Source organism: Girardinichthys multiradiatus, chromosome 18, assembly GCF_021462225.1.
Source record: "Girardinichthys multiradiatus isolate DD_20200921_A chromosome 18, DD_fGirMul_XY1, whole genome shotgun sequence".
Classification (NCBI taxonomy): domain Eukaryota; kingdom Metazoa; phylum Chordata; class Actinopteri; order Cyprinodontiformes; family Goodeidae; genus Girardinichthys; species Girardinichthys multiradiatus.
This window is the reverse complement of record NC_061810.1, coordinates 35,296,617-35,321,196: the sequence shown is the minus strand read 5'-3', so window position 1 is coordinate 35,321,196 and position 24,580 is coordinate 35,296,617. Positions and strand designations below refer to the sequence as shown.

Genomic DNA, 24,580 nt, shown 5'->3' with positions numbered 1-24,580 from the left:
GACTGGTAGAGTAATTAATTAATCAAAAACTATCTCTACCTTTTATAAAAGTAAATAGCAATTCTCAAGATTCAACTGAGCTTGAGCTTTTCCTATTTAATGCCACGAACCGTCATTAAAAGAAATGATCATTTGCACATCATCTTATGGGCAAAGGTGCACAAGGAAATACTGAAACCTAAACATCAATCTAGAATGGGAGGATTAATGTCAGGAAATGACATTTAATCAGCCATCCTGGAGACTGGGAATATCCACTGGGATCTGTGAGCAAATAGAGCAATGGAGAAGATTCTCCATGCAAGCTTGCACAAGTTTAATAGGGGGTTTAAAAGGGAGTGAGATGTTAGAGTGCCACCATCATAGCCTGTGTGGCGTCACTGGGAATTTATGGGACTGAACAAAACTTTATCTCAGGTGGCAGTGGAGGTGTAAGGACTAGAGGAGCATGTGAGCTGGAATTGAAACCATTTTTCTGGACAGAGTAAGCAGGGCAGTTGTAACTCTTCCAGGCCCATCCAAGCTTAGGTAAATGAACCTGTAGTTCACGGTTTCAAGCACAAACAGGCTCTTGATCCTCCAGCTGAAACAAGTATCCAGTCAAAGCCAAAGCAGTTAAGCTACAAATTTTAATAAATAGTAGATGCAATGCAAGCTAACGATTCATAGCAGCAACTATAGAGGACCAATCCTGCCATGATTAAAAATAGATTCAGAAAAAATAAATAGCTTAAAAGATTATTCACCCAATAAATAGCTTAACAAATAAATTATTGTAGCATTAAATGCAGCAAAATAAAAAACTGATATTTAAATTCCAATATTTGATTGTTATAATTTATCTCTGAGCCCCTTGTCTTTTATATTTTTCTTTAATTTTTGACATATGTGAATTTATTAATATAATCTTTACCCCGGCCCATTTTTTAATAATTATTCACCTACAAATATATTTACAAAAAACTTACTTGAAGTAGTTTTTAAAATATTTTTTGTCCTTTTAATTATTAAACATAGATAAAATGTTTCTACTCATACATCCCTGTATTTTTTCAGATTTATTCCGATCTTTCTCTTTTAACTATCAAGCTTCTCGCATACTGGCTTAGGTCAAGTCAGCATCAGTTTAATTTTATGTGTTTCACTGAAATCATAATTTTTATTCTATTCCATAAACTATATATAACATTTCTCCCAAATTCCAAAAAAAATCTTGCCATTTCAAGCATTTATGAGCAGAAATTAACAAGCTGTCAAAATAACAAAAGTGCATTATTTACAGATCTTTCATAGTGCACTAAAAATAAATAAATACAAAATTTTTAAAACAACAATATTTTTACTTAGAAAGAGAAATTAACAATTGCTAGAATACATCATTTTTAAGCGTCTTACCGTGCTGTCCACCAGTTTTGTAAAAGCACTGTAAGAGACTTTAAATTTTATTGGCAATTATAACAAATGGTCACTCTTGCACCAAGGGTGACACAACCATGAGACCAAAAACAGAAGAAAACTGTAAGGGGGAAATACTTTTTTACAGTCCTGTGAAATCTTAAATGTGGGTTGTGTTTATGTTCCACCTGGGAAAAAAGTTGTGCTGGCCTGTGGAGGATGAGTCTCCATCATATGAGTCACTCTGCTTGCGGCTAAGCGACGGACTGCCCTGGCCTTCATTGGGAGCAGAAATGTCGATGTTGCTCTTACTCAGCCTCTTGCTTGAGCTCAGACCAGGACTTGACTCTTGCAGTCGACCTGTGTTATCCTGAGGCAAAGCAGGAAAACTCAATATAAAACCTCCATGCGAGACTGGAAATAGCATACTGTGATGGGAACTGATGCATTTTCCCAGGTGAGCAGCCAAGTGTGGGATCGAGACAACAAGTCTGAGCAAGAGTGAATATTTTAGTGGTGAGCAACGACGAGGTGCAGAAACTGGGGACCATGCAGCACATTACTGGAGGAAAATATGAAAAACAAGCTGCTTTAGTGTTGCATTTTAACAGTAATGTTTTGATGAATATTTTAAACACACAGGATAGAAACGGCCAAACATAGAGTTTAGCAAGCTGGAAAATCCTCACCAAACCAACAACTGAAAAATTGGGAACAACACATTCAGAATTAATTGAATCTTTTAAACTCCTTCTTGTTAGAGATAGGGTCAAGGACAAAGCCACTGGATAATAGTGATGTAGGTAAAAACCTCTTTGTGGAGAAAAACTGGCAGAAAGAAGACATAGCAGGAGGTTGATTATGTGTATGAGATTTGCCTTTCGTTCTCTGGGAAGCAACCAAGTTCTGCAAAGGATATTGCCACGAGTGTGCATGTTCTCTCTCGCAGCAATTGTGGTCCACTAATGAATACAAAAAATAATAAAAGCTTGCAATCTTGATCATGATGTTGTAATTATGCAGTGCCAAGGAACACAGTGCCCCATAGACACACACGTAACAGTCTACGATAATTATTTTTACACTGAGGTCCTACCTTCAGGCTCTCTGTGCTGTTGTCCCTGCTGCTGCTGTTGGGGCTACCAGGCCTCGGGTGGTTGCTGAAGCACAAAGCATCAAAGCACAGCACTCCACCCACGCAGTCGCCCATCAAACAAACCTGCTCAAAGAACACACACAAGTTCAAGTTCAAGTTTCTCTTTAGGTGGCAACTTTGGTCAGTGACAGTTTCAAGGGGAGGCAAGCAAAAGTGGAGGATGAGTACATGGAGGGCCACAAATATATATATATATTTTGGCCAACTGTGGCACGATGGCATGAGTAGTTAAAGCTGTGGGTTCAAATGTAGCTTATTCCTCTTACATATTGATGTGTCCCTGGGCAAGGCACCTAACCTCATTAGTGTATGAAAATGTGTGGGTTTCTGAGTGTGGCTGGGGAAATGTAGCTCTAGTGTAAAGCTATTATTTGTTTGGTCAGTATGACTAAGATTCAGCCCATTAACCATGTAAATATACTCAGCAATGAATCCCTGTTTGTGAGAAGTGGTAAAAAGTGTAATTCTATGACAAAACAGAAAGTGTTTTTTGGGTGATCATAAAGAAGTGTTCATTGTGCAGCTGCTTGATGTAAAAAGTGGTGTTGTATAACTAGATAAAACATCTATTTTTTCATAATCAAAAGGAGGTCTTTAGAACACCACCATTTCAGCAGGATTTTTGCCAACTACATTTTAAATTAATAAGGTGGAATTATTACATTAATTCATTGACCGACAGGTAAAAAAAGTGCTAATGTTTGGCACTTATGTCTTGCTACAATATCTGGCTTTATGTTGGTCACACACTCAACAAGCTGTGTGGCAGCGTTTTTCTTTTTTAAACATGGCCAATTTTTATGTGCATGGATTGCACATGAAAATGTGTTGGATAGCCCATGTCTCTCTAACATCATCAGTAAAATGTCTAAAAAGACAGACTTGTAGTGAGTGTAGCTAATATTTAAGTTATTGATCAGCAAAGAACAAAAATATAACTTTATTAAAACCATCACCATCTGAGGCTCCAGTCCAGATGTTCTCTTTTCTTTTTCTTCTTCTGACACAGCATGAATGCAAGATTAGTGCTCCTTTTTGAAAACTTGGTTTGTTTTGTTGATTAAGTAGATGAGTAAACACAGAGCTGAATTGCTTGTCGCCACAGCTAATTACAGGAAAGATAATTACTGCTTAACTACACGGCAGAAATTAAATACAATAAAAAGAGGAGGAGAGAACAGGGAGGGAATTTTATACTCAGACACATAAAATTGGTAGGAGGAAGTCAAATGTTAAGAATAAACAGCTCTAGTATTTAAATTTTTTGTATTTTACTAAATAAATAACAGAAAATTGAGTGCAATTATCATCATTTAAAGAGGCTTGTTGGCTTTGTGTGATTAAATTGCTCTTCCTGAGGGTCTTCAGTTCTCATTCATGTGCCAACAAGGTATGAGTATTGTGTCATGTTGAATAAGCTCCAGACATTGATAATGAAAAACTGTGGGGAAAAACACATATTCCACACTGCTTTTGCTTTTTTTAATATAAGTCCTTTGCTTTTCATGATATATGCTGAACAAAAATTAGTTGCTTTCCATGGGTCAAACTTAATGCTTGTATTCACTTCCTTTATAAGTAATCTTCCCATAAATTGTTACCTCATTAGAAAATTTGATTTGTTATGAGGGGCATGTTGCAGGAGTCAAAATGTGGGACCCTTGAACAAGCTGGGCTCCAACAGTAGCCATAGATTATGTAGCCCTCTTGTAAAAATTTTGACTTCTCTGCCCAGAGCCTATGATTCACTGATGTGACATGATCATTTTCCCGTCCCCTTAAAAATGAAGAAACAACAGACCTGCCCTGTAAATCCCTGGCCGTCTTCAGACTGCAGGAAGCTGCGATAAACCTGGTTGGCTCTGTCGATGACGGTCGCCACGGCAACCTGGTAGCGTGGGGACACAATAGCGAGGAGCGGGAGCGCAGCCAGAGGCAGGTGGTCGACGCTGCTGGACACACAGCTCTCATCGTAGCTGTACGGGTTCAGACTGGAAAGGATTGAAGCAAGTTAACAGGAAATCAGCGAAGAATGAGGTAAGCTTTAGAGAAACACCAGATCTTTCAGCAGCTTTCTTTTTAGAGTTCCGACTATTTCTAGTTTTTGATTGGCCATACCCTCAAAACATAAACTGGAATTCTTTGCAATGTATAAAGTTAGTGTAAACTATTATAATTCTATTCAGTAAATGTGTATTTATATATCACCAATTCACAACACATGTCGTCTCAAGGCACTTTACAAAGTCAATTCAATCAATTTACACAGATTTCAAGTCAGTTACATATATTCCAATTAATCCTAATTATCAAACAGTGCAGTCAGATTCAGTTTATTATTCAAATTGGTTAAAAGGTTCCTATCTAAGGAAACCAGCAGATTGCATCAAGTCAGTGACTTGCACCATTTACTCCTGGATGAGCATGTAGCGACAGTGGACAGTTGCTTGCACTAACTTTGCAGTAATCCCTCATACTGAGCATGCATGTAGCAACAGTGGAGAGGAAAACTCCCTTTTAACAGGCAGAAACCTCCAGCAGCTCAGTGTGAGCGGCCATCTGTCATGACCCAATGGGGGCTTGAGAGAACAGTGCAGAGACAAAAAAGAACAAAGAAGTGCTGATCCAGTTGTACTTTCTATAGGAAAGCAAAGTGAAACATTAATGGTTATGAGAGCTAAGCAGATGAACTCTTAGCCAGTTTTAAACTCTGGAGTATGAAAGAGAGAACGTAGAACACCTTTTATAAAAAACAATCTAAATCTGATTGAAAGGAAAGCTTTGGTTACAATTTTATATTCATGTACATGAATAGTGTAAGAAAGTTATATCAAGGACTAAAACACAAACAACTTCTCATTCAGCAGCAACAGTCCGTGTCTTTACTAGTGTGTCAAAGTACACACATAGACCACGAAAAAGACACCTTGTGAGAATAAAAGTAAAAAGATGACTATGCCCACTTTCTTTGAGCAGCACCCTTGTCACTGTCTAATGCCCTGAGTCCAGGTTTTACTTTTAACTTGAGCACATCGATTCACTCAGGAAAATATATCAATGTCAAGAAATATTGGGGTTTTATGTTTGTTTTTTACAAAATCCCCACCAACATCTTTTCCTGCCCCTGCTTTCAATTCTTTCTACAATCCCCTTTTGCCAAGAGAACATCAGTGAGTCTTCTCCTATACCATTTCATAAGGTTGTAGCATACAGAAAACGGGATCTTTGACCATCTCTTTTTTTCAACCTCTCTAGAACATTCAGCCTCCTGGGTCCGCTTTCTTCAGCTCAACCCTGTAGCATTTTTTATAGGACCTTTGTCTGCGTACTAAGATGGCCAAGGAAAAAGGTGTCTTGTGAACGATGTTTGTGTTGATTTGGCCATCTGTTTGGAATTGCTATCTCTCTGAAAGACCCAATGATTACTGAAAGTAAATGCTCAACAGCTCACCACTAGTGTTTGTTACCCTCGTACTCGTACTCGTCATCTTCCGCTTATCCGGGACTGGGTCGCGGGGTCAGCAGTCTCAGCAGAGACGCCCAGACGTCCCTCTCTTCAGACACCTCCTCCAGTTCCTCCAGGGGGAGCGCAAGGTGTTCCCAGGCCAGCCGAGAGACATAGTCCCTCCAGCGTGTCCTGGGCCGTCCCCTGGGCCTCCTCCCGGTGGGACGTGCCTGGAACACCTCCCGAGGAAGGCGTCCAGGAGGCATCCGGTATAGATGCCCGAGCCACCTCAACTGGCTCCTCTCGATGTGGAGGAGCAGCGGCTCTACTCCGAGCCCCTCCCGGACGGCCGGGCTCCTCACCCTATCTCTAAGGGAGTGCCCGGCCACCCTACGGAGGAAGCTCATTTCAGCCCTAATAAAGGGCCCCCGATTCCATACTCCTGGAGCACCCCCCACAGGGCATCACGAGGGACACAGTCGAATGCCTTCTCCAGGTCCACAAAACACATGTGAACCGGTTGGGCAAACTCCCATGAACCCTCGAGCACCCTGTAGAGGGTATAGAACTGGTCCAGTGTTCCACGGCTGGGACGAAAACCACACTGCTCCTCCTGAAGCCGAGGTTCGACTATCGGTCAGACTCTGCTCTCTAATACCCTGGTGTAGGTCTTACCAGGGAGGCTAAGGAGTGTGATCCCCCTGTAGTTGGAACACACCCTCTTATGAAGGGGGACCACCACACCAGTCTGCCAGTCCAGAGGCACTGTCCCCAACCGCCACGCAATGTTGAAGAGGCGTGTCAACCATGACAGCCCTACAACATCCAGAGACTTGAGGTACTCAGGATCTCATCCACCCCCGAAGCCTTGCCACCGCGGAGCTTTTTAACCACCTCGGTGACTTCAGCCTGGGTGATGAAAGAGTCCAACCCCGAGTCCCCAGCCTCTGTTTCCACAACGGAATGCGTGATGGCAGGATTGAGGAGATCCTCGAAGTACTCCTTCCACCGCCCAATAATGTCCTCAGTCGAGGTCAGCAGTCTCCCGCCCCCACTATAAACAGTGTTGACGAAGCACTGCTTCCCCCTCCTGAGGCGCCAGACGGTTTGCCAAAATCGCTTCGAGGCCAACAAGTAGTCCTTCTCCATGGCCTCACCGAACTCCTCCCAGGCCCGAGTTTTTGCCTCTGCCACAGCCCAAGCCGCAGCACGCTTGGCCTCACGGTACCCGTCAGCCGCCTCATGAGTCCCACAAGCCAACCACAGCCGATAGGACTCCTTCTTCAGCTTGACAGCATCCCTTACTGCCGGTGTCCACCACCGGGTTCTGGGATTGCCGCCGTGACAGGCACCGCAGACCTTACGGCTGCAGCTACGGGCAGCAGCATCGACAATAGATGCGGAGAACATGGACCACTCGGACTCTTTGTCTCCAACATCTGGATCTGGTCGAAGCTCTCCCGGAGGTGGGAGTTGAATACATCCCTGGCCGAGGGCTCTGCCAGGCGTTCCCAGCAGACCCTCACTATGCGCTTGGGCCTGCCAAGTCTGTCCGGCTTTCTCCTCCTCCAGTGGATCCAACTCACCACCAGGTGGTGATCAGTGGACAGCTCAGCCCCTCTCTTCATCCGAGTGTCCAAAACATGCGGCCAAAGGTCTGATGATACAACAACAAAGTCGATCATCGACCTCCTGCCTAGGGTGTCCTGGTGCCAAGTGCACTGATGGACACCCTTATGCTTGAACATGGTGTTCGTTATGGACAATCCGTGACTAGCACAGAAGTCCAATAACAAAACACCACTCGGATTCAGATCGGCGAGGCCATTCCTCCCGATCACGCCTCTCCAGGTGTCACTGTCGTTCCCCACGTGGGCGTTGAAGTCCCCCGGCAGAATAATGGAGTCCCCGGGAGGGGCACTATCCAGCACCCCCGACAGGGACACCAAGAAGGCCGGGTACTCTGCACTACCATTCGGCCCGTAGGCTGAAATGATAGTCAAAGACCTCTCCCCAACCCGAAGGCGCAGGGATACGACCCTCTCATCCACTGGGGTAAACCCCAACACGAGATGGCTGAGCTGGGGGGCAACAAGCAAACCCACACCAGCCTGCCGCCTCTCCCCGTGGGCCACTCCAGGGTAGAAGAGAGTCCAACCCCTCTCAAGGAGATGGGTTCCAGAGCCCACGCTGTGCGTGAAGGCGAGCCCGACTATTTCTAGTCGATATCTCTCGACCTCCCGCACAAGCTCAGGCTCCTTCTCCCCCAGCGAGGTGACATTCCACGTCCCTAAGCAGCCTAAGCATCCGGGGATCGGGCCGCTGAGGTCTCCACCTTCGTCCGCCACCCAATCCTCTTTGCACCGGTCCCTCACGGTTCCCCCTGCAGGTGGTGGGCCCACTGGGGGATGGCCTCGCGTCTCTCGTTCGGGCTTGGCCCGGCCGGGTCCGGCGAGGAGCAACTTGGCCACCAGGCGCTCTCCGACGAGTCCCGACCCCAGGCCTGGCTCCAGGGTGGGACCCCGGCTCCGCCGTACCGGGCGACGTCGCGTGCCTCGATATTTTGTTCTTCATGAGGGATTCTTGAACCACTCTTTGTCTGACCCATCACCTAGAGCCTGTTTGCCATGGGAGACCCTACCAGGGGCATTTAGGCCCCATACAACATAGCCTCTAGGATCATTTGAGCACTCAAACCCCTCCACCACGTTAAGGTGGCGGTTCAAGGAGGGGGTGTTTGTTACCAATAGAGTCAAATTTACTCCCATCTGACCATGCAGATATTTCCAGTTAAGCTTCCAGTTGAGTAAAGCAAACCTTATATACATGCATTAGTGTTGTGATGGTTAGAAAGAAAAGGCTTTTTCTGGCATCATTCCCAAACAGCAGGGTAAAAGATTTTCTGGAGTCCTCTAACGGTGTCTTAGAGCTCTGCTTTAGTTTTTCCCAGAGAGCCAGGTCGGTACGAATAGTTTTTTTTTTCCTTGATGAATTAAGTCATTATTTCAAGACTTCTTTTTGTGTTTACTCAGGTTTTCTTTTATGTTTCAATTTGTGTATTTTGAAGAAAGAGCTGAGCCACAAAGCAAACTCTCGATTTACTGGTCCATCAATTTTCCCACTCTTTCATATGTTTCTGAAGTTTTAATCATGACTGAAACAACGGGATCCTGGACACAAACAGCTAAAATAAAGTTCCTTTGTCAGGTAGCTGGGCTCACCCTTAGATGTAGGGTTTGGAGCCCCATCATATAAGGAAAGTTCGGAGCATAGCTGCTGGTAATTGGCATAGAAAGGACACAGAGGTGGTTCAGGCATGTAATTTGGTTGTCTCTGGAGAGGAATGACTTCGGAAAGACATCTGACCCCCATGATCCAATCTCTGATAGGCAGAAGGCAATGGATAGACAGAGGGACTCTCAGATAGACAGACAGATGGACAGATTGACGTCTCCTGGCTGGAGCTGTTTTCATGTTCAAGGATTAAAAATGTAATCCTTTCACAGAAAAAAAAAAAAGAAGACAGTTTCAGATTTTGAGTTTAACAACTTAAGAAGTGTTTAAAGCAAACTATTTATGGAGGATTAATAGGACCTTCCTGAAATACAAAATTAACTTTATAAGATAATTTGTATTTGCAAGACTATTTTGAAGATTCTACGTGAGATAAAATGTTGCTGCAACTAATAAGGTTGTCAGTAACCTTTCAAAGTGATCTGGAAATCAACAATTTTTGTAAGTTAAAGGTAAAATCTGTGGGCTTGTGTAAATGTAGTCCATATATATAAGCTATTATGAATACAGTAATTAATGTTAGATATTTTAGCAGCAGTAGGAACAAGTGTGCTTTTCTGTTTTAAATAAAAATGGTTTTCCTTTTTGTTTTAAATCCTTGTGTAAATAGCAGGATTCAGAGAACCCATTATGATAATAACCCATACTCAAGGTCATTGTCCAGTGAGAATCTACTACCAGCCCATGCTGGATAAGTTACCTTCAGTCAACCATCTAAAACTGTGAACCGATTACAAGAGGTAAAAATGAGAGTGTGGAAATTTTGTCAGGGATGATTGTGACTGAAGGGCTGCTGCAAGAGTGAAAGAGAAGGTTTAGAAGATGGTGGTGAGACTTGCTGTAATGGGTGGTTTAAAGATGGAGGCAAAAACAAAACAGCAGGCAGAGCAGGAGGTGCTAAGATTTTCATTTTGAGTGGCCATAATAGACAGGAATGGTAATTAATTATTGCTGGAGCAGCAGCAGAATCAATCCTGAAAAACATTAGATGGAAGGCTGGGTGAACCCATCAACACTTTAGTTTTTCTAGTTTTCCCTCGATTATTTGGTTTTGTACTTAATTTCACCTTTTGGATTTTTAAGGATCTTTAATCCTTTTCACAACATCAACCTACTTAATTTTTTTTTTTTATTTAATACACTTCCCACTCTTCAACTCAGCCAATGCAAAAACAGGATGGCTGTATACAAGTATAGCTGACAAAACATGTTTTGGAGCATTTACATAAATCCTCTGATACAACTTAACTAAGTCAGCAAATGTGTTTATTTCCCAAAACAAGGGAAATGTTCTTGTTCGGCTAATTAGACTGTCTGTATTTATTTGTAGATCCAGTGGCATCACATGGCTAATGATGTCTGGCTTTAAATAAACAAGCTTGATAAACGCCAGGGAACACACAAGCTTCATGTTTGTCGCTGGGAAAATGTCACATAATTACTTTGGATACAACAGGCCAGAAAATAAATGAATGATGAAGAATAATACTTCTTAAGGGAAAAACTATTACAGTAATTCAACTTTTTTAATCTTCTAATTCTTCATTTAATATAAGTCAAATTAAAACCAAACTAACTGCATAACTGTACAAATTTATTTCATTTTTAGATCCTAAGTACTAATTATAAATGCCATTTCTGGCGAAGCAGAAAAAAACATGTACCTCCATTGTCATCCTCTGTTATAAAGACACTAACGTCGGCCGATGTCAAAACCAACTCGGTACCAAAGACAAAATATAATGCTGCAGGTTTTGAAAAATCTGTGGGGAAGAAACGAATCATGTGTGATTGTTACACTTCCAGCTTTATGACATTAAGCAGTCAGTCTCTGACAAGCAAAGACAAATCCACCTCCACAATCCCCACTGACACATCACACTGACTGATCTGTGTTGGAGGCCAGCTCTTTCCATCAGACACATACGCAGATGAAGTAAAACTTGTTCAACTTATTCTGCTTGGCAAACTTATTGAATTTTTACAACAGAAATGTCTCAGTTTGTTTGTAAAAACCGCATAAAAATGCACAAAGAGTTGCTGTGGTAAGAGAAGAGCGTTGAAGAGTCAGACAGAGTGTAGAAGCATCTCCTGGAGGGATGGTAGGGAATAATAATTAGGCTGGTGAGCACATATTCACCACAGCATCTGAAACAATCATAAAACGCAAACCTAACAAAGCTTAACACCTGTGTGTCTACTTGATATTGTACCCTTCCATATCTAAACTGCACACAGTTGATATAAATCAGATTTGCATACTAAGCCAATTCCCACACAGCCAGGTTATAAACAAAAAAAGGAAAAATTGGTCTAGTTTTGCATTTAAACGAAACAAAACAATGAACAATGTTTTGACATTTACCTTAGAAATATATACTTGTAAGAAATTGTTAACATAACGTAGTAACTCCACACTTTAAATTGCCAAAAATAGAGATGCAAAACATAGGCCTGTCTGCACACATGTAGTCAGTGTTTAGGTTTAGGATTAGCAAACATTTGCAACCCACAGAAATAGCACACAGTCACTAAACCTTTTGGTCTGAAACACTTCCAACACTGTGTATACTGTTATATTTGTATATCTTTGAAGGTTATTATCATGCACTGTTTCACAAAGTGTAAAGCTACTTATTTTACATATTCCTAATCATAGCTTGTGCTGTGAATATTTATTAGATAGCCTTGTTTCCTTCAGGCAGAGGGATGATTGGACCAATGAAGGTCTGGACAGAGCCAATGAACTGAACACATTCTTCAATAGGTTCAGTTCAGAAACAAGCTCAGCATCCTCCTCTCCTGCTCACAGCCAAACAGACATTCCACCCTCCTTTGACCCACAGGACCCACAGCTGTCCAGTAACACCTCAACTTTTGCATGAAGATGCAACTGGAGAGACTGAATAGGAATAAGGCTGCAGGTCCAGATCATGTCAGCCCTAGAGCCAATGAACTGAACACATTCTTCAATTATTGCTGTTCGAAATTTGCGGCGAGAAGGCTAACTTTGAGGCCTGGTCCCGCCCCTTCACCATGCTCAAAAACTTACAATTTTGATAACTTTTAATCCCCAATGCCTTAACTACATACTGACCAAATATGAAGCCGGTAGCTCAAAATCCCAAGGAGGAGTTTGTTAAAGTTCGACATGTATGAAAAGTGAAAAACGTCCAAAAATGGCCGACTTCCTGTTGGTTTTAGGGCATACCCCCAAGAGACTTTTTTTCATGATTTGGGGAGATCTAGCTATGTACCAAATTTCAACTCTCTAGGACTTAACAGTTTGAGAGGCAGAGAGGCACCTTTCCTAGTAAATAAAAGTGACTTCCTGTTCTCAGGGGGCGTGGCTTTGATGATGTCAGCATATGACCCCGAAGGTCCTCCTTCATGCCAACTTTGGTGTGATTTGGCGTTTCTTTGGGAAAGTTATTGCATGTTTTCACTTTGGGCGCAAACGCCATATTCGTGCCCCGGCCACGCCCCCTAAACATGGCCGAAAACTCACGATTTTGATAACTTTGAATCCCCCATGCCTTAACTGCATATCGCCCAAATATGAAGCCTATAGCTCAAAATTCCTAGGAGGAGTTTGTTAAAGTTCAAGGAGAGTAAAAGTGAAAAACGGCAAAAAATTGGCCTTTGACCCAAAATGCCCGACTTCCTGTGTGTTTTAGGGCATACCCCCATGAGACTTTTTTTCTTGGTTTGAGGAGTTCTACCTGTGTGCCAAATCTCAGATCTCTACGACTTACACGGCCTATCTCACGTTTGGGGGCGTGGCTAAGATGTTTGGCCATGCCCACGGACGACGACATTAAGGAACAAGCGGGGAACAATTTTGGGTAAAATTGTGCGCGTTTTGGGGCTTGGCAAAGTCCCCAAAGAAAGAATAAGAAATCCTACGATTACAATAGGCCCTTGCAGCCTTACTGCTCAGGCCTAACTAAGAATAATTTAAATAATAAAAACTAGCAAACCAACTCTGAAAACTATTTAAAACAAGGTGAATTTGAGCAGGTTATGTTTTCCCAAATCATTACGTCTGAAAACACTACCAGCAAATCAATGTGCTTAAAAAGAAAATTTTTGTGACAGAAATCTCAGCAGAACTAATAGTCATGTCCACTAAAAAAGATAAATCACCCTAAAATGTGTTAACATAAAACATGAGGGAATACCAATACTTGCTTTTCTTAATTAAAAAACATCCAAAGTATGAAACTCTGAACTCTTCATTTATTCCTAACAAATGTGTTTCATAGTTTCATATTCTTTGAACAGCTTCATTTTTTGTCTTAATTTTGACATTCACATCCAAATTGATCTTATAAGTTTTTAAAAGACTGTTTAAAAATACAGTCCAATTATAACATATTTAATGTAACTGGATGACAGAAAATTTATTTTTCCAATGGCTCTGTCTGCGGGATTGATTTATTTTAGCTTTATAGCTTATTAAGAGCAAAGGGCGTCGAGATTGTATCTTATGAATTAAAACTCAACCTTTGCCTCATGTCTTAATAACAGGTGGCACCTGTTGTACATTAATTTAATTAAATACACAATTGGAAGTGTCAAACCATTTCTGCTTTAATGTTCTTTATTGATTTGGCTATAATATTATTAAAGAGAGTAATTTAGATTTTTTTTTTTGCAAGCTGCCTTCCTGCTTCTTTATCGGTTGGTTTTTTCTTCACATCTCTACTATTTTACATGGAAACACAAACTGAGACAAAGTCAGAAACTCTGAGCTCACTTATTGAGTACGTAGGCAACTTAAAAAAACAACTAAATGCAACCGTAGTTTAACTGGATCTCCTAATGAAACCCTAAATATGTACTGGTTTTGTAGTACTGAATAAAAAACAAGACTGAGATTATTGCTTTTATGAATAGTGCATTTTCACCATCCATCTTTACATTTTTATATTTTACATTCTTCAAAATAGCCACCCTTTGCTTTGATTCCTACTTTGCTCTCTTGGTATTCTCTCCATAAGCTTCATGAGATGGTCACCTGCAATGGTTTTCCAAAGAGTCTTGAAAGAACTTTCCAGAGGTTCATCAAGAGACGGCCAAAGGTTAATATTTCAGTCATCACATCATAGGGCGGCTGCTTTAAGGAATCTAAAACATACTTAAAAAGTTGTAAAAAGTTCTAAAACTTTTCACCGTTAGTGTTTTATTTATATATATATATATATATATATATATATATATATATATATATATATATATATACATATGTATACACAGTGATCCCTACCCCCACCTGTTGTCATGCTCAGCTGTTCAGCTGGCTGAAAGAAGGCAGCTACACATTTTCCTTTGTTTAGCAAGTCAAGCAAGTAAGGCTATATTAAAACTACAGTGGGCAATCTAACAGTGGCATGTCTGTTAGGCAGTCAATTGTAGGCTAGCTAACAAGAAGATAACTAATAACCAACTAATTCATCAGCTTCTTAAACTTCTACTCTTAAAGAACAGCAAGAATGCACAACATTCTGCTTAATAAGCACGTTTACTGGAAAACTGATACTTATTTAACAGGTGCTGATTCTAATATTCCACATGTTCTCCCCTATTTGCAAGTTTATTAATGTATCTTAATCTGCTTTAACTTTTTTTTTTTTCCAAAAAACAGGCATTTCTTTCTGCAAAACTGAAACAATCATGCTTTAAATTTTGTCTTTTCATGCTTCTAAGAGGTCCCTCAAAAAAAAAGTCACATCAACCTTTTTGATTCCAACCCCCACAATCTCCTGCCTCCTCTTTCATTGTGTATGAGTGAGTGCTAACTTTCAGGAGACCTGTGGAGTGAAGTCCCACAGCTTTACCCAGTTCCATAATCAAGAGCTTTACAAGCACTCAGTGCTGATATTTCCATTCCACCAGATTTCCTGCTGAGAGTAGACCTGAAACATTTTAGAAAACTGGTTCGAGCTTGAGAAGTGTGTGTGTGTGGGGTGGGGGGTGGGGGGGGGGGGGGGGGGGGGGACTATTTTTTTATGACTATTTTTACTGTTGTTAACCGCTCAAATTCCTTTTAGGAAGATACAACCAAATGCATTGAGTCAAGGATGGAAAAACAACCATTTCTAGGCTTCTAAAACTACCATGCATATTAGTCAACATACAGTAAAACTGTAAGACTGTAGCAGTCTTCTTCTCCACCCTATCTGCTGCAGCAACTGATGTGAGAAGATCTTTCCCTCTAGCGTTTCACAACACGTTACATTATAACCACAATCTTCAATATCTTTGACTAGGATTTTATGTAATTTTCCAACACAAAGTGGTTAAAAATTGTAGGAAAATGATGTGATGTAAACATTGTATAAAATATTTTGGTATACTGTAACTGGCTAAAGCAGCTGAAAGTGGTAACTGATTTACAACCGAAGATTGTTAACCAAATTAAATGGGGTTTTTAGATTTTTTTAATGAATCTGGGCGGCATTAGAGTTTAAAGTCTAAAATACTTAAGTCTGGTAATACATAAACATAAACAAAAGTAATTAAAATGCAGTTTGTTAATATAAATGATCCAAAACCGTAACAAATTTAGTAAGTAAATTTAATTAATAAATTCAGTGATTTAATAAAATCTTGTTAGTAGCAAAATAGGCTTTGTAAGGGGAGCGAGTGTGAGTTTGGTTGTGTGCGGAGTGGCTTGTCCAGAATGCCATTCTTGCAAGAACTGCTTGATCTAGAGGCTAGACTCTTTGCAGATTCTACTTTCCAAAATAAGCCTATCTGTTGGGATGGATACCATCTGTGAATTCAGCCAAGTCAGCCAAGAGATATCATTGTTTTATTCTGGGGTGAAGTGTAACAACACATCACAAGCTCACCTTGTAATTAAAACTCAAACTCTTTGCATTTGACGGTTAGTTCTTTGGTTTTGGAGCTGAGAACATCTGAGCTGAGAAAATCACAATATGTGTCGATCAGGAGTCTCGTTAACGGCTTCTTGCTCCATAAATTCCCCCAAAACACACAATTGTTTAACAAAGGTTTAAAAAAAATGCAAAGAAGACGTAAATTCATATTCCAAACACAACTGCAGCTCAGGGGTTGCTGGAGTTTGGATTTAAAATAATTTCAAGAACCGTGGGCCGCACAGGATTAATGGTCCTGATTAACTTCAAAATCATTAGCAATTTATAAAAATGTTATTAAGCTGGCTGCTCCAGCATATCACCCGAACTTCATCAGCATTTAATGGAAATACTTAATTGTAAAACTCTTAAATATAATTTCCTCTTTGGCTGGTAATCAGTTAAGTAGTGGGTATAAAGTCAAACCAGCAATTCTGATACAGAATTCATGCCCTGGATTTTACTGTGTCTTATTATTCAAGTAAGAACACATCAAAATGTTATCTAAAGGGCTGTAGAAGGACAAACCGGCCATATACCAAATACTACAGAAAATTCAAATGAAGTTCTAGAGAGGGTTTGCTTCTCAAAGAGCACTTGTTGGCAAACCCCAGCTGCAGAGTGTGCATGAAGTATTAACCTAGTGTTTTCTCCTTACATTTATGACAATATGCCGGAGATGCTGACCAACAAATTACAAAAACTAATCAAATGCATTGGTAAAGGCAAACATGTTTTAGAGACATAAAACCTAAAAACATTTTCAGTATGAAACATAAATAAGTCACTGTCTGCATTTCTTTGTTTAAAAACAAAAAGTATATGTGAGAGACGATGTATATTAACAAGGAAACTGATTTGCAGTCTCATGAGTTGACCTCAGATCAACTGTAAGGTTTGAGCTCCTCCACACTCAGTCAATAATACCTGTGATTATAACCCTGTGCCATACAGAGAGATATCCTAAAGTCCTCCTCAGAGTTTTATGGTAATGTGATGATGAAGAGCTCCATAAATGAAGAAGCTGAGTGAGCCGATTAAAACCAGAATCAGCCTCATCTAATGCTGCTTAACGTTGAGATTTAATCAATTTTGCTGCCCTGCCACCCTCCTGCCTCTTGCCTTATATTGTCAAACTGAAAAACGTTGAAGTCTGCTCGATTCCTGTTTAATTGTACCCCCCTACCCTGGTTCGTAATGGCTGGCTTAGCACTCCACGATTTATAAGCAATTAACATGAACAGCAATGGCACTTTGCATAGTCTACGTAATTTAAAAGAGGAACCAGAATAAGGAGCCACAGCATGTTCCCAGCCACCAGGGTCCAAAATAATGAGCCACTGCCTCCAAGAGCTGAACTAAGGTCAGTCACTGTGGAGACAGATATGTGGACTATAAATAAACTAAACGATGAAAAAAAGGCAGCAACTCTGGGTATAGGAAAACAATATATGACTTCTTAAAACTTTGGCAGTACTCTGAAACTGCAAAAAAAAAAAAAAACCTGGCTGTCACTGATAATTGGCACCTTTTTAAAGGGCAAACCAAATTTTAGAGCCAGCAAACCTAAAAATCTTGAAAGTCTGAAACATGAATAAATTAAAATCAGCGTATCCAAAAAACTCTTCTGTCATAAAAAGCACATATGGACCCATGCTTCTCTAAAATTGAAATGCTCTATATGGATGATAGCATCTCACTGCAGAAAATGACTTGTAAACTAGAATTCTAGAATTGCGCCGCTCAAGGTGGCAGCAGGTTGGAGTAGCTCTGTCACTTTTGATCCTGATTTATTCTTTTTTGGGAACTATTGTCTTCAGTTGATTTTTTATTTATATTTTTTTTTTTGGACAACTGTCCTCTCCGGTGTCAGATGCTGTGCAGCTTGGAGGATTTTTCCTAATACTTTCTATTTTTGGACATTTGTTATGATGCATTGCCATGGCAACGGGGTTGTTTCTTACAACCGGGAGCAGCTGATTAATATCTCAAAAGCTCAAATAATACTTCAACTACAACCCCAAATCCCTGATGAGTTGAAAAGGAGACGCTGTGGATGCAGAGCAGGAGCTAAGAGAAGAGAGAGAAGGAGGAAGTTCAAACCATCTCTTCCATCGATCATGATGGGCAATGTGAGATTGTTGGGAAACAAGTTGGATGAACTCCAAGCCCTACAAAGGACCCAGCCAGAGTACCGGGCATGCATTATTATGTGTTTTACTGAGACATGGCTGCAGGATCATATCCCCGACTCCAGCGTCTCTCTGCCGGGCTTTTTAACCATAAGAGCAGACAGACATTTAAAGAGGAGCGGCAAATGTAAAGGAGGTGCACTGGCAGTACTTGTGAACAACAGATGGTGTAATCCAGGACATGTAACTCTGAAGTGTCATCTCTGCAGTCCAGATATTGAACTGTTGGCAATAAGTTTTCATCCATATTATTTACCCAGAGAGTTCACCAGTGTTATTTTGGCAACAGTTTACCTTCCACCTTCCGCTGTTGCTGACACTGCATGTGATGCCATCAGCTCAGTTATTGCTAAGCTACAGACACAACACCCCAATGCTTTTGCGGCAATTTCTGGTGATTTCAACCATGCTTCACTCTCTGCTACACTTCCAATGTTTCAACAGTTTGTCAGCTGCTCTATCAGAGAAAACAAAACGTTGGATTTGTTTTATGCAAATGTCAAGGACTCATACATCTCTACAGCAAGACCTCCTCTAGGCAAATCAGATCACAATCTTGTTTTTCTCTGCTCAAAATATAAGCCCCGTGTTCAGAGGCAACCTGTAATAAAGAGGACTGTGAGAAAATGGTGACAGGAAGTTGAAGAAGCTCTGCAAGGTTGCTTTGAGGCTACAGACTGGGACGCACTGTGGCAGCCACATGGAGAGGACATCAATGCCATGACTGAGTGTGTAACCGACTATATAAAATTCTGTGTGGATAGCATCATCCCCACCAGAACCGTGAGATGCTTCCCCAATAACAAACCTTGGATCACCAGTGACCTGAAGGACCTGCTTAACAAGAAAAAAAGAGCCTTCAGAGAGGGAGACAGAGAATTATTGAGGAGTTTACAGAAGCAACTTAAAGTCAAGATAAGAGACAGCAAGGAGGTGTATAAGAAGAAGCTGGAGAGCAAACTCCAGAAAAACAATATCAGAGATGTGTGGACAGGGATGAAGAAGATCACGGGCTTCAGGCAGGAGGATGATCAGACCGATGGAGGTCTGGACAGAGCCAATGAACTGAACACATTCTTCAATAGGTTCAGTTCAGAAACAAGCTTCGCAGCCTCCTCTCCTGCTCACAGCCAAACAGACATTCCACCTTCCTTTGACTCACAGGACCCACAGCTGTCCAGTAACACCTCACATTTTTTATCTTCCACCTCAGCCCTAGACCCTTCTGCTTCTACATGTTTGCCTTCAACCATATCAGAAGATGCTGATGCTTCCTTTGCTTCCCCCTTCCACCTGTGTGTCTCAAGAATTCAAGTGAAGATGCAACTGGAGAGACTGAATCGGAATAAGGCTGCAGGTCCAGATCATCTCAACCCTAGAGTCCTAAAGACCTGTGCAGAGCAGCTCTGTAGGATTCTGCAGCACCTCTTCAACCTTAGCCTGGCCCAGAAGAAGGCTCCGGTGTTGTGGAAGACCTCCTGTCTTGTTCCGGTACCAAAGAAAACTCACCCATCATTCCTCAATGACTATAGACCTGTTGCCCTGACATCCCATATCATGAAGGTCCTAGAGAGACTCCTGTTGGCCCACCTGAGTAAGCAAACAGTAAACCATCAGGACCCCCTTCAGTTTGCTTATCGCTGTGGAGTTGGAGTTGAAGATGCCATCATACACCTGCTTCAACAAACCCACTGTCATCTGGACAAAGCCAGTAGCACTGTGAGGATCGTGTTCTTTGATTTCTCCGGTGCATTTAATACAATCCAACCTGATTTGCTTTGTCAGAAACTCCAGAAGACTCAGGTGGAGGCCTCAACAATCTCCTGGATCAAAGACAACCTGACAAACACGCCACATTTTGTAAGACTGAAGGGTTATGAGTCTAACCAGGTAGTCAGCAGCACATGAGCACCAGTACAAGACAGACTCCTGTCATCTACAGAAATACTCAGATGATTCTGCAGTCGTGGGGTGGATCAGAGATGGACAAGAAGATGAGTACAGGAAGGTGGTGGACCGCTTTATGGCATGGTGTGGAAACAATCATCTCATTTTGAACGCGACTAAAACAAAGGAGATGATTGTAGATTTTAAGAGAAACAGGAATAAGTCAAAAACTATTTCTATCATGGGAGAAGAAGTGGAGGTGGTGGAGGAGTATAAATACCTCGGTGTTCACCTGGACAACAGGCTGGAGTGGAGATGCAACTGTGAAGCCATCTACAAGAAGGGACAGAGCAGACTGTACTTCTTGAGGAAGCTTAGGTCCTTTGGTGTTTGCAGCAAGATGCTGCATATCTTCTATAAGTCTGTTGTGGAGAGTGTGATCTCTTCTACCATCATCTACTGGGGAAGCAGCATCAGAGTCAGGGACTTAAAAAAGCTCAACAAGCTGATAAAAAAGGCTGGTTCTGTTGTGGAGACTCCTCTGGAACCTCAGGAGATCATTGTGGAAAGACGGATTCTTCATAAAATGAAGAACATTATGGAGAACCCTGAGCATCCTCTTCATGAGACTGTCCTACAACAACAGAGTGTCTTCAGTCAGAGGCTTCTTCAGATCTGCTGTAAGACGGAGCGCTACAGGAGATCCTTCCTGCTCACAGCCATCAGCATCTACAACGGCTCTTTTAGGAAACCTTCATAATGAGCTACAACAACATTTAATTTCCCTTTGGGATTAATAAAGTATTTTTGAATTGAATTGAATTGTATTGAATAAACAGATAATGGGTTGTTTTATTGAGATAAAAGACCTTTCTAACAAGAATATGTCAAATGGGTGTGTAGCTGCATTTTGGCAACACACAAAATGATGAAGTGAGCACTCTTACTTTCCCCAGAGACCACATACTCAGAAAAAAGTGAGTTAATTTGGTAAAAGTAAACAAATCAAGAGGAAAGATTTCTTCTTATCCATCAAACAATGTCTTCCTTATTACTTTAGGACTGTGATATAATTGGAAGCTTGGCTTCATGTGGAGGAAGAACCCAAAACATAGGGATGAGGCCAGACCATCGAGTTGGCCGTGGATGTTATTTTGAGCATAAGGTTTCTCAGGAATTTAAAGCATGTTTAATATAGCTTTTCCCTTAGTACATCTCTACTGATGTACGTAGATCACAATAACCACTATCTTAAAACATTTCTCACCCTGTATATTAACCCTCAAATAAGCTGCAGCAGTCTCATTGTTATAGTGTCTGAGTCAAATGAAGAACAATATCTCAGCTACTGTATGATTATACTGTAGCTACTGCCTCTCATTTTTCATCATTTCTCATTTCTCCTGAGCATGTGACTATTCATCCAATTAGCGCACATTTGAGCTGGGAGTCGTGGCTATTACTGTTTTGGTTTTGTATGGCCATTGTGTTATATGTTGATTTCCAAGTTTGGTGTTCCATATATAATGTTATCACAACAACCTTTTCGCTCTGCTCGATGCTGGCATGCACCTCCAGTGCGTATAAGGAATGATCAAGAAATGAGTCTCGGTTTGTTTATGTGGAAGTTTGCCTCTCAGGCGCCAAGAGGTTTTGCCACATCCACTTCGAGGTGTGATTTTTCAGCTAAACTGTTACCCAGACTGAGAGCAAATTATCCACACAGTCACAGTACCTTTTCCTTGGATGTTTATGTTGGCATTCAAATAAATGAGTCTCCGAACACCCACAAGCCCAACACTGTCATTAGAGCTCACACAGTTAACTGACAAAAGACTGAGTGTTGTGTGTTGGGTGTGTGGGCATGCACGAATGCCTCTTGACAGCACATATTGTGAGAATATGCACAGGATCAGGAGCCATCTGGGGAGGAAAGTAGCCTTTGTTTAACTTAACCGGAGATTGAAACCACCTCTGACTGTTGTCAGCAGAATTCTAATTGCCTGTTTAGAGCTCTTACTGTCTAGATGTTAGGACTAAACTGGGATTCATTCTAATATAAAACATATACTGCATATGTACTGTAGATATACCCAAGATTGCATTTAATATTACAAAAAAAAGTTACCACTATTTTGCCAGTAGAGGATATAAACAAACTGAAAAATATGGAAGGAAATAAATATGTTTCAGAATGATTTAATTTTTCTGATTCTTCTATAAAAATAATACATGTAAAGAAAATTATTTTCATTAAGATGAATCACTGATTGCTTTGAGGACAGCGACTGTTCTTAAGAATACAGGTCCTTCTCAAAATATTAGCATATTGTGATAAAGTTCATTATTTTCCATAATGTCATGATGAAAATTTAACATTCATATATTTTAGATTCATTGCACACTAACTGAAATATTTCAGGTCTTTTATTGTCTTAATACGGATGATTTTGGCATACAGCTCATGAAAACCCAAAATTCCTATCTCACAAAATTAGCATATTTCATCCGACCAATAAAAGAAAAGTGTTTATTAATACAAAAAACGTCAACCTTCAAATAATCATGTACAGTTATGCACTCAATACTTGGTCGGGAATCCTTTGGCAGAAATGACTGCTTCAATGCGGCGTGGCATGGAGGCAATCAGCCTGTGGCACTGCTGAGGTCTTATGGAGGCCCAGGATGCTTCGATAGCGGCCTTTAGCTCATCCAGAGTGTTGGGTCTTGAGTCTCTCAACGTTCTCTTCACAATATCCCACAGATTCTCTATGGGGTTCAGGTCAGGAGAGTTGGCAGGCCAATTGAGCACAGTGATACCATGGTCAGTAAACCATTTACCATTGGTTTTGGCACTGTGAGCAGGTGCCAGGTCGTGCTGAAAAATGAAATCTTCATCTCCATAAAGCTTTTCGGCAGATGGAAGCATGAAGTGCTCCAAAATCTCCTGATAGCTAGCTGCATTGACCCTGCCCTTGATAAAACACAGTGGACCAACACCAGCAGCTGACACGGCACCCCAGACCATCACTGACTGTGGGTACTTGACACTGGACTTCTGGCATTTTGGCATTTCCTTCTCCCCAGTCTTCCTCCAGACTCTGGCACCTTGATTTCCGAATGACATGCAGAATTTGCTTTCATCCAAAAAAAGTACTTTGGACCACTGAGCAACAGTCCAGTGCTGCTTCTCTGTAGCCCAGGTCAGGCGCTTCTGCCGCTGTTTCTGGTTCAAAAGTGGCTTGACCTGGGGAATGCGGCACCTGTAGCCCATTTCCTGCACACGCCTGTACACGGTGGCTCTGGATGTTTCTACTCCAGACTCAGTCCACTGCTTCCGCAGGTCCCCCAAAGTCTGGAATCAGCCCTTCTCCAAAATCTTCCTCAGGGTCCGGTCACCTCTTCTCGTTGTGCAGCGTTTTCTGCCACACTTTTTCCTTCCCACAGACTTCCCACTGAAGTGCCTTGATACAGCACTCTGGGAACAGCCTATTCGTTCAGAAATTTATTTCTGTGTCTTACCCTCTTGCTTGAGGGTGTCAATAGTGGCCTTCTGGACAGCAGTCAGGTCGGCAGTCTTACCCATAATTGGGGTTTTGAGTAATGAACCAGGCTGGGAGTTTTAAAGGCCTCAAGAATCTTTTGCAGGTGTTTAAAGTTAACTCGTTGATTCAGATGATTAGGTTCATAGCTCGTTTAGAGACCCTTTTAATGATATGCTAATTTTGTGAGATAGGAATTTTGGGTTTTCATGAGCTGTATGCCAAAATCATCCGTATTAAGACAATAAAAGACCTGAAATATTTCAGTTAGTGTGCAATGAATCTAAAATATATGAATGTTAAATTTTCATCATGACATAATGGAAAATAATGAACTTTATCACAATATGCTAATATTTTGAGAAGGACCTGTACATGCTGCTTTTCAGTGTGGTTCAAGAACAAGTATGCATGGGATTTTTTAGTCTCAGAATCTTAATCTAATTTTAGACAAAATGTCTAAACCTTTGAGATCCTAGTCAAATACGCATACTGACTCTGTATGCTGTTGTTACTACAAAAAGAAGTGAGCCCCTACCTGCTGGCAAACCATCAGGGCCCTAACACAAAAATCAGAATGCAAGAAAGGAATGTGGATAATGCAAACAAATTAAATTATTTCTTCAACCAATTTATCCAGAAGACAATCCCTCCACCTTTATTGCAGCTATCTCTTCAAACATAGCCTACTCACAACTCGACTAGCGGTGCACCTCAGACTTCTGCTCTCAATTACGCCACATTCAGAGGTTTGCAGATGCCACAGCCATCATGGGTTGTATCAG

At 41.2% G+C, this 24,580-nt stretch overlaps 1 protein-coding gene across 2 annotated transcripts in view; it reads right to left on the bottom strand.

The window, feature by feature from the left end:
- The window catches only part of pitpnm3 (PITPNM family member 3), a 174,539-nt gene that overhangs the window by 33,706 nt on the left and 116,253 nt on the right, over positions 1–24,580 (bottom strand). For both annotated transcript variants that reach the window (XM_047391842.1, XM_047391841.1), the window contains exons 6-8: positions 4,353–4,542; positions 2,492–2,614; positions 1,584–1,765 (exon numbers count right to left, since the gene is read on the bottom strand). In XM_047391842.1, coding sequence (XP_047247798.1) covers positions 1,584–1,765; positions 2,492–2,614; positions 4,353–4,542 — 495 coding nt within the window. The remainder of the gene's footprint in view (positions 1–1,583; positions 1,766–2,491; positions 2,615–4,352; positions 4,543–24,580) is intronic.